The sequence below is a fragment of the Rhamphochromis sp. 'chilingali' genome (assembly GCF_963969265.1).
Source record: "Rhamphochromis sp. 'chilingali' genome assembly, chromosome: 2".
NCBI classification, from domain to species: Eukaryota; Metazoa; Chordata; class Actinopteri; order Cichliformes; family Cichlidae; genus Rhamphochromis; species Rhamphochromis sp. 'chilingali'.
In genome coordinates, this window is record NC_137930.1 from 53,508,876 (window position 1) to 53,523,304 (window position 14,429).

The following is a 14,429-nucleotide window of genomic DNA, read 5'->3' on the forward strand; positions in this document are numbered from 1 at the left end:
ATTGCTCTTTTCAAGTCACTATGCCAGAATGACAGTTGGCATCATCTTCTTTACTGCAGGCTGTCAGGTACCAGGATGCCCTCTGACAATAACTGCACCTGACAAATGAGACTTGAAAAAGAAACAGAGGGTGGTCAACCTCTCACTGATCTGACAAAGTAACTTAATTGAAACTATCAATCAGAGCCCACAATACTCTATCTCCTGTTTCTGAATTCTACCTTTCCTGCATTATCCATTCCCCCCCCACGTAGAATTGACCTCTTCTCTATCAGCTTTGCTGTCTCTCATGCTCACTTGCACATGCAAAATTAGACCTGTGCACAAAAATCAATGCTGAAATATTGGTTCTCTCTTCTGGCTCTCCATCCTCATCATTCCTTCCACGGTCTACAAACGCATTATTTGTTCATTATATTGTGACAGAGCTAATTAATACATCATCCTGGATGCATTACCCCTGTTTTTGCTTCGAAAGTCTGCCCGGTTGCTTTTGAAGCAGGATGTGTGATTAGCGCAGTGACATCTAAAGTCCCTGTGCATAAGTGTAGTAGTTTTTTTTTTTTTAATCCCACGCTGTTCACTACAGGCTCACATGGAATGCTACAATCACTGACAGGGAAAGAGGAGAGCATCAGAACAAAAGGAAATACCTCCCCTTGCCAGAGAGGAAAGAGTTAAGCCTATTACAGAAGACCAATCAGGACGGGGAGAGCACTGCAAACCTCCGCAGTAAGAGAGAGAGAGAGAGAGAGAGGGAGGGATCGAGGGAGTGAGGGAGAAAGAGGGGAGCAGAGCAGGAGAGAGATACCAGGAGTGTGATGGTTTGCACTCCTATCCTGACAGAAGGAGCGATCACAACAGAGAGTTGGGTGGCTAAAGGAGTTTTCACAGTGCGCATGGATGGATGAAAGTAAAATGGGTAAAAGAGGGAAAAAAGGGGAATCCCACCAACATCCATGTCAAGACTCATCTTTCTGGACTTCTTCTGTCTGGTACTCAGGAAGGAAAGAACATCTGTCAGTTGTGTGATCCTTGTATGTTCATCACTATTCAGTCCTGGATTCCTGCTGGGAGAAGTGCAAGAGAAAAACATCAGCTTCTGTCAGTCGCACCGAATTGTTGCAGAGGTGGAAGGACAGGGGACAGCGTGGTGAACAGACCAGCTCAGGAGCATCTGTGTTTACTCTGCATGGTGAGCTTTGCTGTGCTGTGATGGGGCACTCTATACTTATTGCTTTGATCTACAGCGCTAAGCCGAGCAGAGAGTATATGGCAGCAAAGATTAATGAAGGACCAAACATCTCTGTTAGAACAATTGTGAAGGATTAGAAATCGCAAATATAATTTCCTGAACAGTTTCAGTCATGATGTGTTTTTGGAGGACTTTAATTGAGAAACATTTGGTTTTGCTTAAACCAATTAGTAGCTAAATAAAACCAATTCTGGTTTTTAATGGGCAATTCAAGGAAGCTAATTGTCTAAAAGGCTTTTTCTTCTTTTTTCAATTTTATCCACTGCAATGTACGTGTATTCCACTGTGGGCACACTTGTGTCTTACTGCTACACACCTACTTACAAACAAGCACATGCCCTATGCTCTGTGATATAAGAAACTAAACATGAAATCTTGGTTGTTCACCTTAAAATTGTGCTGTATGTCTTACGTGCTACAGAGGAACGATCATTTATGATGGCACTCTGGTATACAAGTAAAGGCATATCTCACTTTTGCAACCTTGAAGAGTGACAGATGTGTTCTTCCAGAGAGATTATATGGATCACATATCGGGGCATGCGAGGAGGCATCCATGTCTCTGTAGCAAGTTTCCCAACGGATCGCACTCCACCAAAGCTTTAAGCAAGTCTGTGCCGTTGGTGAGAATGCAACAACAGCAATGTCACCAACACTGTTGCTGCACAAGTAGCATCCTAATAAGCATTTTCCTTTATTGATATGTACATGCATAACACGAATCACAAGATAATGCTGCAGTTAATCTTGAATCTCAAAACAGAACGATGAGATGTAAAATACTCCGTGGCTTTTGTGCATCCCTTTATTAGTGCTACTGTCTCGTTCACCAAGTGCATCAGGTTCTGCACAGGAACACGATAAGACATCAGAGGCTTGCTGCTTTGTTAATGAGAATTTCTTTGTCGCCTCTCTATTGAGGATATGTCTACTTTCACTAATTCGTCCCCCACACTTCCCTTTTCTTCTCCTTCTACTCCCTCTCTGTCCTTATCTTATTCTCGTTATTATCCATTTTCCTGTCCTCTCTCTTTTTCTCTCTGTCTCTTTAGGTCACTGTGAATGAAAGGTGTGGAACTGAAGGACATGTAGATGTTACCGTTTACACATCCGGCCTCCTAAAGACTAATTATTGTCTGGGATCTCTTTACAAATCTAAAAGGCAATTTCTCTCTCTGGTGAACTGACATCCACTACCTCACGATAATGACCTTTGCCTGAATTGCAGATTCAAGCCCCCACCCTACCCCACCCCAGCCCTCCTGAGTACCTTTAAATACTGGTAATCACAAATGACAGTGTTCACATATGTCATTGCGACTGGATACACATACGCTACAGTCATGCCATCTCCGGTGATTTAGGTTTAAGCATGTCGTGGGACAAACTGGAGATCTGTGCTCAGTCAATGGCAGCTGGAGCCAAGAGAACAGAGACTAATGAGAAAGGTAGAGATTGAAGGCCTGTTCCATTAGTACTCCCAGGGGAAGCATGGGCCTGTATGCTGGCCGGACACTCTGACCTCTCCCAAATACATGTGGGACATTACTGTGGTGTGCACCGGAAATATCTGCATGGCAGACAGACAACTGCGCTTCTTGGAGTACCAGACATGGATATGGATGTAACTATTTTCTTATACACAAATATCTGACTGCTATTTTCTCACTGTATACAAAAGAAGCAAAAAGGCTCATGTTATGAGCAGTACATTTTAGCACTGCACTGGAGAAAGAGAGTCTGCGTTTCTTTGTTTTCTTGGTTGGCTGTGACTCTCCTGCCTGGGAATATCATGCGACTATAAACAGGAGGTGGCTCAGACATCTGATCCCTGCTCTGCTCATCTATCAGTTATCTCAGCATTACCAAATCAAACCAGAGATCTGAGAGAAGAAAAAAAAAATCAGCCTAGAAGACATCAGCCTATGTTCCCCAGCATCCACTGGATACAGGTGGCTAATTGCTTAGCTTTCTTGCCAACAAGGTCAGAAAGGAGAAAAGTGACAACTCATTGACATCTTTGGTGAGACAGTTGGGGTTTTTCGGCCTCTCTGGGAGGGACTAGCAGTAAAAGGAAAAGCCTCGCTCTAGTTGAACGGAAGCACTTTTCTACAAGCGATGTTTGGATGCGATGCTCGTCTCTGTGGATCTAACATGGACTCTATGGCCTGATTACACCGCTCTGGTGTTCAGATAGTGCTGGAGGCAAGGGTAAATATTACAGAAACATTTGTTGTTCTCCATGTCATCTAATAACCATATTCAGATTTGACTGGGGTTGGCTAGATGAGTTTAATAATGCATGCACTAATAAGCTGTTATGATTTATCCTAGAGTAAGATATAATTTTTCTTCTTCCTAACAACAATTTTATGACATTTCCAAATGCCAGCAGCTTTTTTTCTTTGATCCATTGATTAGCCTGAATGGACACTCAGTATTTTAATGTGCATCTCTAATAGCTGGAAGTCTGACAATGTAAACATCCCTGTTTGGCAGAGTCATCTTGTTATAAACTATAATTCATAATTTTGCAGTGGAGAAAATGCTGTGAAAAATGATTAGTTTAGTTACTAAGGAACATATAATGTGTTATAAAGTGTTATTCAGTAGATGCTCAGAACTACACTGTGCCACAAGTAGGTTTTGACAAAACAACAATATACCAAGCAATCTTGAAAATGAAAACATTGGAATTCAGTCTGTGATATGACTCCGGTGTAGACGCAACAGCCTGAAATAGGATCACTGAGACAGTATAGTTACAAAGGAGTCATGCCAATCACGTAGTGAGACAATCTAATCTTCAGGGCATAACAGGAAAGAAAATCATTGCTCTATTTAAGTGTGTGCTCTTGGTATTTCTCATTTAAATGCTGACGCTTCCTTCTTACTGGATAACTTCATCTGATAAGAGTTATCACATAAGTGTTAAATGGAACTTCCCAGAGATGCACAAACAAAAACCCGTCATTTCCTTTTCCACTTCATAATTTTTTTTTTTTTTTTTCACTCCCTACACACAGGATAATGTGCCCTGAAAAAGAAGCCACCATGAGCAACGTCACGGTCACCGACAACACTGAGCCCATCAGCGGCACCATGAGTCCGGCGACCCCCAGCCTATATCCTGTTAGTTTTCAGGTCTCCCTGACAGGCTTCCTCATGCTAGAAATCCTGCTTGGCCTGAGCTCCAACCTCACTGTGCTTGCCCTTTACTGCATGAAGTCAAACCTCATTAGCTCCGTCAGTAACATCGTCACTATGAACCTCCATGTGCTGGATGTACTGGTTTGCGTGTGCTGCATCCCTCTCACCATTGTGGTGGTCCTACTCTCCCTGGAAGGAGACACAGCCCTCGTCTGTTGCTTCCATGAAGCCTGTGTTTCCTTCGCTAGTGTTGCCACTGCTGCTAATGTACTGGCCATCACCCTTGATCGTTACGACATCTCTGTCAAACCAGCCAACAGAGTCCTGACCATGGGTCGTGCCCTGGCCCTGCTGGCCACCATCTGGGTGCTATCCTTTGTTAGCTTCCTTGTACCCTTTATTGAGGTGGGCTTCTTTGCTCAAGGCCACACAGAGCAGAACCAGACACTGGTGGAGAACGTGGTCCCCACTAACCAGTACTACAATGAACTTGGCCTCTATTACCACTTGCTTGCTCAGATTCCTATTTTCTTCTTTACTGCAATTGTCATGCTAATCACCTACTCAAAGATCCTGCAAGCGCTCAACATTCGCATTGGTACGCGTTTCCATGCTTCACAGAAGAAGAAAGCTCGCAGGAAAAAGCGTCTGTCCATGACAACCATGACAACACAGCAAGAGACCACGGACGGCTCGCAGAGCAGTGGCACCCGTAATCCCACGCTGGGTATGCGAACCTCCGTCTCCGTCATTATTGCCTTGCGCAGGGCAGTTAAACGTCACAGGGAAAGACGAGAACGCCAAAAGAGAGTTTTCAGAATGTCCCTCCTCATCGTGTCTACTTTTTTGCTGTGCTGGACGCCCATCACGGTACTAAACACAGTAATCCTCAGCGTGGGCCTCAGTGACCTGATGGTCAAGTTGCGACTAGGCTTCCTGGTCATGGCTTATGGGACAACTATCTTTCACCCACTACTCTATGCCTTCACAAGGCAGAAGTTCCAGAAAGTCTTGAAAAGCAAGATGAAGAAGCGAGTGGTGTCAATAATTGAGGCGGACCCTACCCCCAATAACGCTATTATTCACAACTCTTGGATTGACCCAAAGAGGAACAAAAAGGTGACGTTTGAGGACAAAGACGCCCAACTGAAATGTCTATCTTCAGAGAATGTGGAGTGAAGGAACTTATCATCTTATCAGCAAATACAGTCAAAGCAGCTAAAACTGACATCAGGTCATGACGAAAAAGGGAAAACGTTAATCCAAAGCAGTAATGTAAATGTTATGGGCAGTAGAACATACAACAACATGAGTTAGATTATTTATTACTATTTATTGAGAACAAAACTAGGTTTCATAGATATACTGTCTACTGTACTGTAGATATTGCATGGCTTTTTGTATCAGTCGCAACATAAATAACATTGTGTACATACAAATACATGTACAGAATAGGGTAAACAAAGTATATATATACATATATATATATATATATAGACAGAGAGAGAGAGACAAAGACATAGAAATTGTTATGTAAATGTATATTTATAATAAATTTTGTGTTCACTCGTACTCTCCCCTCCCCCGAGTAAAATGTCTGTGACTGTGTAACAGCTGTGAGATTACTCCCATTCATCACTGTGCAACTCGTTCTGACACCAGACCCTGATATCACCAGTGACCACTGACCTTATTGCCGAGAAAGAGCACTCACACTTAAATGAGACAATAAGCGTGAAGCCACACCAAAACACACACAGGTCAAATGTAATGTGGAAACATAGGTATTGGAAGTTGTGGATGTTTTATTGCTTTAGCTAAAAGTGTAAAAAAAACCCTTTGAGATTGCCGCTCACAAACACCGCTTTTATAGTCGACAAAGACCAAGATCACATTTCTCAGACGCAACAGAACGCCACAGTTCTCATCATCACGTCTGACATAAAAACAGATGTTATGAAAAATCTGTTTCGCATTAGCAGTCACCTCTTTGAGCCAAATGGAAATTCTACAGTTGCCTTATTTTCATTTGATGAATTGTGTTGTGGCAGAACAGGAGACTGTGACAGTGACGAGCACATGCTGAACACGCTGAATGAATGATCAGCAAGCATTGTGTTTATTTTCGATGGCACAATAATCCACAGATAACGTTTCAATACACAAGTTTCTTAACCGAAGGGAAATTGTTGTATTATCGAATTGTCTGTGCTTAACAACAACAGCCAAACGACAATGCTTTCCAAATAAGCAAATCCGTGACTGTAATAAAGGATCACTGCAAATATCATGAAGGAAAATAAAAGATTTTGTTTACAATACACAACAATGAAGTTCTTCTTCCATGCTTGCGTGTAACTACCAGTAGTGCATGCCTTTGATTGTTTATCAAAGAGAAAGGACGGTAAATGTGTTTGTATTTTTCAGCTGATAGATTATGATGCAGCCAGCTTTGTATTTTTGGCTCAACTTGTCTAGTTGACACATTTGCCCTAAATAACTCAGAATAATTTATTCATTCAGCTGCAGAAGATTTTCTGAAGTAAAAATCTGCAGGAAAAAAAAATACTGTCACCTTAATACATTTGATGTGCACTTTAATACCAAATCTGGATGCAGAGTAACAATATTCATCAGCATGTAAAACCCCCCTCAGCTACTGTGGCAGTCTACTTCATTTCAATCCCAGGGTCAACAATTAGACTCTATCTGTGATGTGGATACACACATCGCATTTCCATGCATACATGAAGGTACACACAAATTCATTTCCATTTGTTCCCATGGTACATTTCTGTAATGAACTTTTTACATGCGTGCCGTTGCTGCATCAGGTATGGTAGAAAACTGAAGAGCCCTTTAAATCCCGAGAGCACAGTTGTGTTGGCTACCAGAGTGATTACACAACCTCGATCAGATGCCTCTCTAGCTGTCGGCGTCTGGTTTGTAGCACAGCAGAAAGGAGTGATATGGGAATATTGATGCAGGCGAGGTTCTTTATGGCTCCCGCTGTTAACAAGCAGTGTGGATGTCATGGTGCCTTGAGGGCACATTTGTGATTGAGAGTGGAGATGGGAACATTGCCAGCAATAGATTAGCTGACAGGGCAAAGAAAGTGACCTACAAGATGGCACATTTAGCCAGAGGATAAACCTAACATGAATATGTATACAAGTCGGAATTTTACAAGACAGACTTCCAAGGTGAGGCATCAGAAATAAGTCTATACATTTATACGGGCATACAACAGTGAGACACAATAACCAACAGGATTATCTTCCTGGAAAACACGTGAATTAGATCTGTGCTCAAATGCCAGGTACTATTCTAAACTTCATCAGTGCTGCTGGAAAAAAAATCTTTTTTATTGATTCCCTCCTAAAATTACCCCGCAAAGACCAATACAATTTATGTTAACAATTTGTTTTCGATCCACAAGTGCAGCCACACTGGAGAGAAACAAACAAGCCAAAAAAAGATCTCGTGAACACACCAACATATCCTGATGTGCTGGGTAATGTATCAGTTCCCTTGATGTTACTTCCTGCACACACAGAAATGTGTGAGTACTGGGTACATCATTTAATGGCAATGCTAATACCATTATTTGCATTATTTCTATTATACATACTGACCTTAAAGGGCCTACTTGGTTAGACTTCTGTTGTGTTTTGTAGCTTCTTGTTCCCATTACCAGCTATTTTAAAGTCAGGTCACAAGCCTTGGTCCTTATCAGTTCACAGAGACCGTTGAAAATTTCTCTAAGCAGGAATAACACCTCCACATTTATGCAGAGGACATATGAAAAAGACACTTTTTCTACCACACTAACCAGCTGACATCTTATTTATACATTAGTTTGACTAGTGGCAAAAATCTTCACAAAGTCTACTACAGGTTAGTGTTAATGGCCTGTATTGTTTGCTGTCGCCACAAATGAAAGCTGCTTTGTTGGTCTGGAAGTTTGACTATCTACTTAATATCTAATAATACAAAATTATTATTTTGTCACACTGTAGCCCATTTCATAGAAAAAATGGAAAGGCTAGCAGTGTATTAAACCAAATCAATCTCCACTCATATTGCATTATTAAATGCTCCAAACTATCCCAACTAAGACCTTTTTTATTGATATGATGTTGTTACAAACACCATGACTATAACAGAGGAGAAAATATTCTTCATTGCAAAGGCTCTTCTCCTGTGCAACTGAAAAATGAACTAGAGTAATGTGTAAAATCAAGCCTGGGTCTCTTGTCAATATAGTTGGCATTTTTCAGACTGACCTTTTTGAGCCGCAGTGTCCTCATTCATTTCTGGATTACACATACTGCGCTATAAAATTGTTTTAATGCTTCATTTCCTCTGTGGCAACAAAACACATTGCACAAGCCTTCAGAAAAATGTGTTTTCTAAACTGGGATAGCAAAACACTTTGAGTGCTGACCATAGGTTGAAAATTAAAGATGGATGTAGCCACTCTGGCATCACCTATTGGTTAGTGAAACACCATGTCAAGCCTTAAGCAGGAGGACAGCTGTCATAATGGGAGGATCAGACTGATAAAAGAGCCACACTGCTCGCTAGTACCATAATGACTTGTCAATCGCAAAAACATATCCTGCTTCATACTTCGCTTTGACTCTAATGAGGGTCATAGGTTACAGAAAATATATAATAACGCTTGAAACTAGAGAACGAAATGAAAACATTCTTCTATTTCCCATTATGTTTTACTTTATTTATTTATTTTTATTAGAGGTCAGCTTCTGCTGTCCAAAAAGTCTCAAGCCACTCCTCATTTCTCCCCATTTTGCTAGCAAAATAGGAAATATGTAGAACCATTTATTGCAACATATACAAGCATACGTTTTAAATATGGCCGCCGGTCCCAAACCATGACAGAGCCTTCACTGTGTTTTACTGATGGCTGTGGACACTCACTGTTATACCTCTTTTCTGACCTCTCCTTGACAGTGACCCTGAAAATGAGACCATTTCTGTTGAGGCAAGCATTAAATTGATAAACTGAAGGGCCAGATGTATTTTTCAGGTCCTGTGCCAGTTCTTTCCTGTATTCTTTCCTATTTCTTAAGGACATGACTCACTGATACTGTTCATCTGCTGTAGTTTTGTTTAGGTTTGCTACTTTGTTTTTTTCCTTCACTTGACCAATTTCCTCACATATTTTAAGCATACACTGCACCCCATGCCAAGATATGCCAAGTTTCAGATAATAGTTCTTTTGGAATTCCCTTTGTTGGTGCAAAAATCCTATTTTATATCTGTCAAAATGTTATTTCTGGTCATTTTTTTCAGATTAAGCTAAAGTAATGGGAACAAATTATGTTTTTTTTAACAGGCTGCTTCTAAAAAGTGCCTAAAGTTACAATTTAAAATTATATTTTGGTTCTTTGCTAAATTGTCTGTTGTGTTTTTGGACACAGTGGTTCGTTACTTGAGTTAAGGATTTCTTTTTTAGGTCAGTGTTAAGTGGCTTAACAAACAAAAATAATATTTGCTTTAAAAATGGTCAGGTACAAGGACAGGACTGAAAAATAATGAAAAAAAAACAGGCAATGTCCAAAGAAAAACCTGATCTGCAGAAAGCCTAGAGAACTATTGCTCAGGACCACTTCTTAACATGACAGAAAGAAAGTCTGGAGCCTTGAGAGCAAAATATAAAGAAATTAGGGGTGATTCAAGACTTTTGCACAGTACTATACATCCATATTTTATATGCAGTTGCTCACCAGCAGCATTTAAACTACAGATACATCTTAATCCCTTCACACTTGCAGTAAAACACCACATTACACCGATACGCTCTCTACTCAAACAATGCTTTCAACATAGTTGTCATAGACCATGAATATATCACACATTCCACTGTTTCAAAACCAATTTTAAAAGATTGTTTTTGTCTTATTTATGTTTAAAGTAGTTAAATATTATTGTGAGGTCCTTTCTTACCTAACACAAAATCAAAACGGCAACATTAAAACGATGAATATCTTTCTTTGGACATTGCTTACTAACAGGGCTGTGAATTTCTTTTCCCTTTAACTGTTTTGTTGTTTACGTGCACTAGTTTGTAGTGTTTATCTCTGTAATTGTTGCAAAAATGAAATTTCATTTGGTTTTAACGTATTGCAGGCATTTGTTAGTGGAAACGAGTTCAGTCTTAATAAAGACAACTATTGTGGAACATATTTTGTCTTGGGCTCATCTATAACAATCAAATCTTTTTGAATATTTTTCCCAGACCATATGTTTCTAAGATATACTGAAAATGTGCGGAGCCTTTAGTTACATCCTAAAAAAATCTTTTAAAATCTGATCAACATCTTTTGTCCATCGAAGAAACCAAACATAAAACAAGCAAAGAAAAAACAAACAGTCTCAGTCATTCTCCATTTAGCTTGGGACTGATAAGCTTCCCAAAAAGTTTGATTCTGTTCATCTGGACGTAACGTTTTCATCGGGAGAAACATTTCATCACTCATCCAAGTGACTTCTTCAGTCTCAGCTGACTGCAGGTTTCCCCAATCGTATAAACAGTACATATTTGCACAATAACTGAAACCAGCCCATTGAATGAGCAATGGACTGTGAGGTCAGTTCCTTGATCATTAATAAGGAAATTGTCACGATCATTGATCAAAGACCACTGATCAGTGGCCATGAGTGCCATTCACAGAGAGTTGGGGAATGGCTACAATGCTGTGATTGCATTAATGCATTGATGAGTGACGAAACATTTCTCCCATTGGAAATGCTACGCAGGCTCGATATTTAAGCATTTCCGTACTTTCTTATTTAGCAGCACAGTTAATACCAAAGGGTCAGTGATGCTTCACTGAGAGCCTTATAATAATCACTTGACCCCAGGGAGTCCTTGTCTTTTTCCTCTGTCCTTCTCGTCTGCGGTCCACATCCAGGCTGCAGCTTGCATCACATGCATTATGTCCTTCCATCCCTTGTTCAATGGCTGCCTCTCTCCAACAGCCATCCCCAATTCAGATGGCATCTCTTCGGGGCTCCTCTCTATCTAGCAGCAGACACAGAATAAAAGCCTGGGAAATCACATTACTCTGTCCGTATGGAGCCTCTATTGCATTAGGTCAGCGAACACTCAACTGTAATTCTGCTACTGTAGAGAAGAAGAAAGTGTATTGAGCACACCAGCCAGCACACTTTGACAAATCGTTGCTTGTGGTCATTTTCCAAATGTTACTCTCACCAAGCCACATTTAGTGAGATGGAAGGACACTTTATAGAGTTGAAAGATATATGACTCTGATAAAAACCTATAATCTCTGTACAAGAAAATCTATGGCTGAGATATTAAAGAAAAGAAGAAGCAGGAATTAAAGGCAGACAGATACAATGGAACATAACCTCCACCTGACATGACCCTAATGGCATCATTGATACAGAAAAAACATGAAACACTGCCTGCCTTTTAAACAGTGCTGTGCAGATCAGTATTCCCTTGTTGTTATCAGCAGAAAGCAGACACTTAATGAGACAAGTGCTCATCTCTAAAATCCACTGTATGTCAGAGAACAAAGAAATCCAGAGGGGTAAACATGGATAAGCAACTTGGATACATGCTAAGTAAGAAACTACAGAAACTCTTATTTATCAAGCATAGTTATTAAGACTCATGGATTTGCCATTATGTTGTGAAATCTTTCTCATCCTTCAGTCTGAATAGACAAAAAAGGCGGACTTGAACATTCTTATCATTCTGAACCAAACTTGTGAAGGACAAAAAGAAGTCACAAGTTTTGCGCTGACATGGCTACATGGCTGTGTGTGTCTAACTGCACCTGCCAGTCAGAAACCAATTGCATGTGCACATGTGTGTCCACTATTCACTATTCAGCATTGTGTGCACCCTAAATTCATGAGTGTATATGCCAGCATGTGCTGCTATGCCCATATAATGTGTGCACAAAGCCACATATCAGTCCAAATGTTTATCAGGCAATGACAGAGTGTCAACCACTGTGTGTGAGAAGGTAGACAGCAGAGAGAAAATTGCTGCCCTCCAGTTCTCCTCACAGTGATGACTGCTGTCTGGTGATTATACACCAGTCTCCTCCCCCCTCGTGGAATGATATCAATGGGACCGCCATAACAAAGCTCACTAACAGAGCCCAGCATCTTAAATTTGGCACGATGCGGTTTGCATTCGGTGCAGACATGATTGGCAACTGAATTTTAAATTTACATTCTGCTGGATTTCAAGTGTCCCGGTGTCGCAACAGAGTTGCAAAATTTCAGTGGTTGTGGGATATTACACACAGGTGTAGTGTTTGTCGAGCTGGGAATACCTAATATCTTTCTTTGCCTAAATAAAGTGCTTTCTTACACTTTTAGTCCATATTTATCACAAAAATGTGTATTGTGTGTATTGTTAACATAACTAAAATGGTCTCTGTTTCTGAAACAAATATGCACCAAGCAGTATCATAGGTAGGCGAATGATTGGTTGACAGTTTTTAATCATGCATCTTGCCAGATGGAGAGGCAGAAGAGCCCAACAGAGTGGATTTTTTGGGCTGTCTTCAAGTTATAAATGACTACATCCATATGGTCTGTCTGATATCATCACGTTTGTGTTGTTACACATAATACTGTTTGTCCAGGATCAACATTGCATCTGGCCAATTACATTGTCATAGCTTTGCAACTTGGGGAAAAAAAACTGCAGATGAAATTCAAAAAAGGGGCATTTGCGGTTGGGGGGGTTAGGATGTGATTGTGTTTAGGGTTAAGGTTACAGGGCTATAGTCAGGGTTAGGTTTACGGTTATGGGGTTAGTGTTGTGGTTTACTGTGTCGTGTGATGTGTTTTGCAAATCTATGACATCACTACAATGTGATTGGTCACTCACAATGTTGAACCTAAACCAAACTGTTTTATTGATCAGCAGCAGCACCAACACGACGATATCGGATCATGCACATGCGTATACCCCTCAACATTTGTATATATATACAATATGTTATGTCACTGTTTCCAGCGTTGTATTTCAAAAGCTAGTTATCAGCTACAGTCTGCTATTCACAGTTCAGCAGACAGCACTGAACTTTATTGTTTCACAAACTACGCTGCAATACAATCTATATATTAAATCAATCATGGTACATCAGTAGAAACAACATAGATTGATAATTCTCTGTTACTACTTCTGCGATTTAAAAAAAGGTTTTGTTTTCAGAACTTATGTCATTTTTTAACGTTTTCAGTTAGCAAAATAAAGACGATGTACAAAACCTTTCCATCCTCAAATTATAGTGTTCTCCATCCTTGCAGAGCTATAATTTCTTGCTTATTAACTATAACTAGCATTTGTTTACAAACCCAAAATGTTTTGGATTTGATCTTTAGGAACGTCACATTAAATCTATCAAATCACACCTTTTGAGTTTGGGTCAATATGTGAAGGGAAAAAAAATGTTACAAAAAATAACACAAGATGCATGCTCTGTGAAATTGTCTGTTTTGTTTTTGTTAAATTATGCATCACCTTATTTTTCATTTCCAGATCAGGCTTGAAATTGTGTGCATGCATGGTTGAATTATCCTATGTGTCACTAATGCTCATTTTCTCTCTACATTGTTGTGTGGATAAAGGCATGTATGTTTTTTTTGTGTATTTTTACATCATTTCAATCAGGTTGCACAAACATTTATATTTAACTATAAATATAAAGATTGTAGCTTTGAACCAAGGCAGAGACAGTGACCTGAGTCCTTAGCTTAGTGGAGTCTTTCACATTCAGTGCTCATAATAGTTCAGATTGTGACTTTGGCACTTGCATAGGTGTATGCAAATGAGACCACAGTTCCGTGTCTTTAAAATACCTAAGTCTAAAGCAAACACAACAGAAGGCAAGTAAAAGCTCTGGGAGTCCCCCAAAATAGTTGGTTGATGAGTTTGGATAACTCGAGGCTTTTGACTGCAGTGAGATTTCTACACCTGCAAATGTAGGCTAAATGTTGATGTTGC

General features: G+C 40.1%; 1 protein-coding gene across 1 annotated transcript; it reads left to right on the forward strand.

The window, feature by feature from the left end:
- Window positions 1-812: 812 nt before the first annotated feature.
- On the forward strand, window positions 813-6,696 carry LOC308388631 (G-protein coupled receptor 22-like). The gene is made up of 3 exons (XM_080869470.1): window positions 813-1,195; window positions 2,308-3,466; window positions 4,282-6,696. Exon 3 carries the CDS (start codon window positions 4,286-4,288, stop codon window positions 5,582-5,584), a length of 1,299 nt encoding a protein of 432 aa, XP_080725596.1. The 5' UTR covers window positions 813-1,195; window positions 2,308-3,466; window positions 4,282-4,285; the 3' UTR covers window positions 5,585-6,696.
- Window positions 6,697-14,429: the final 7,733 nt, after the last annotated feature.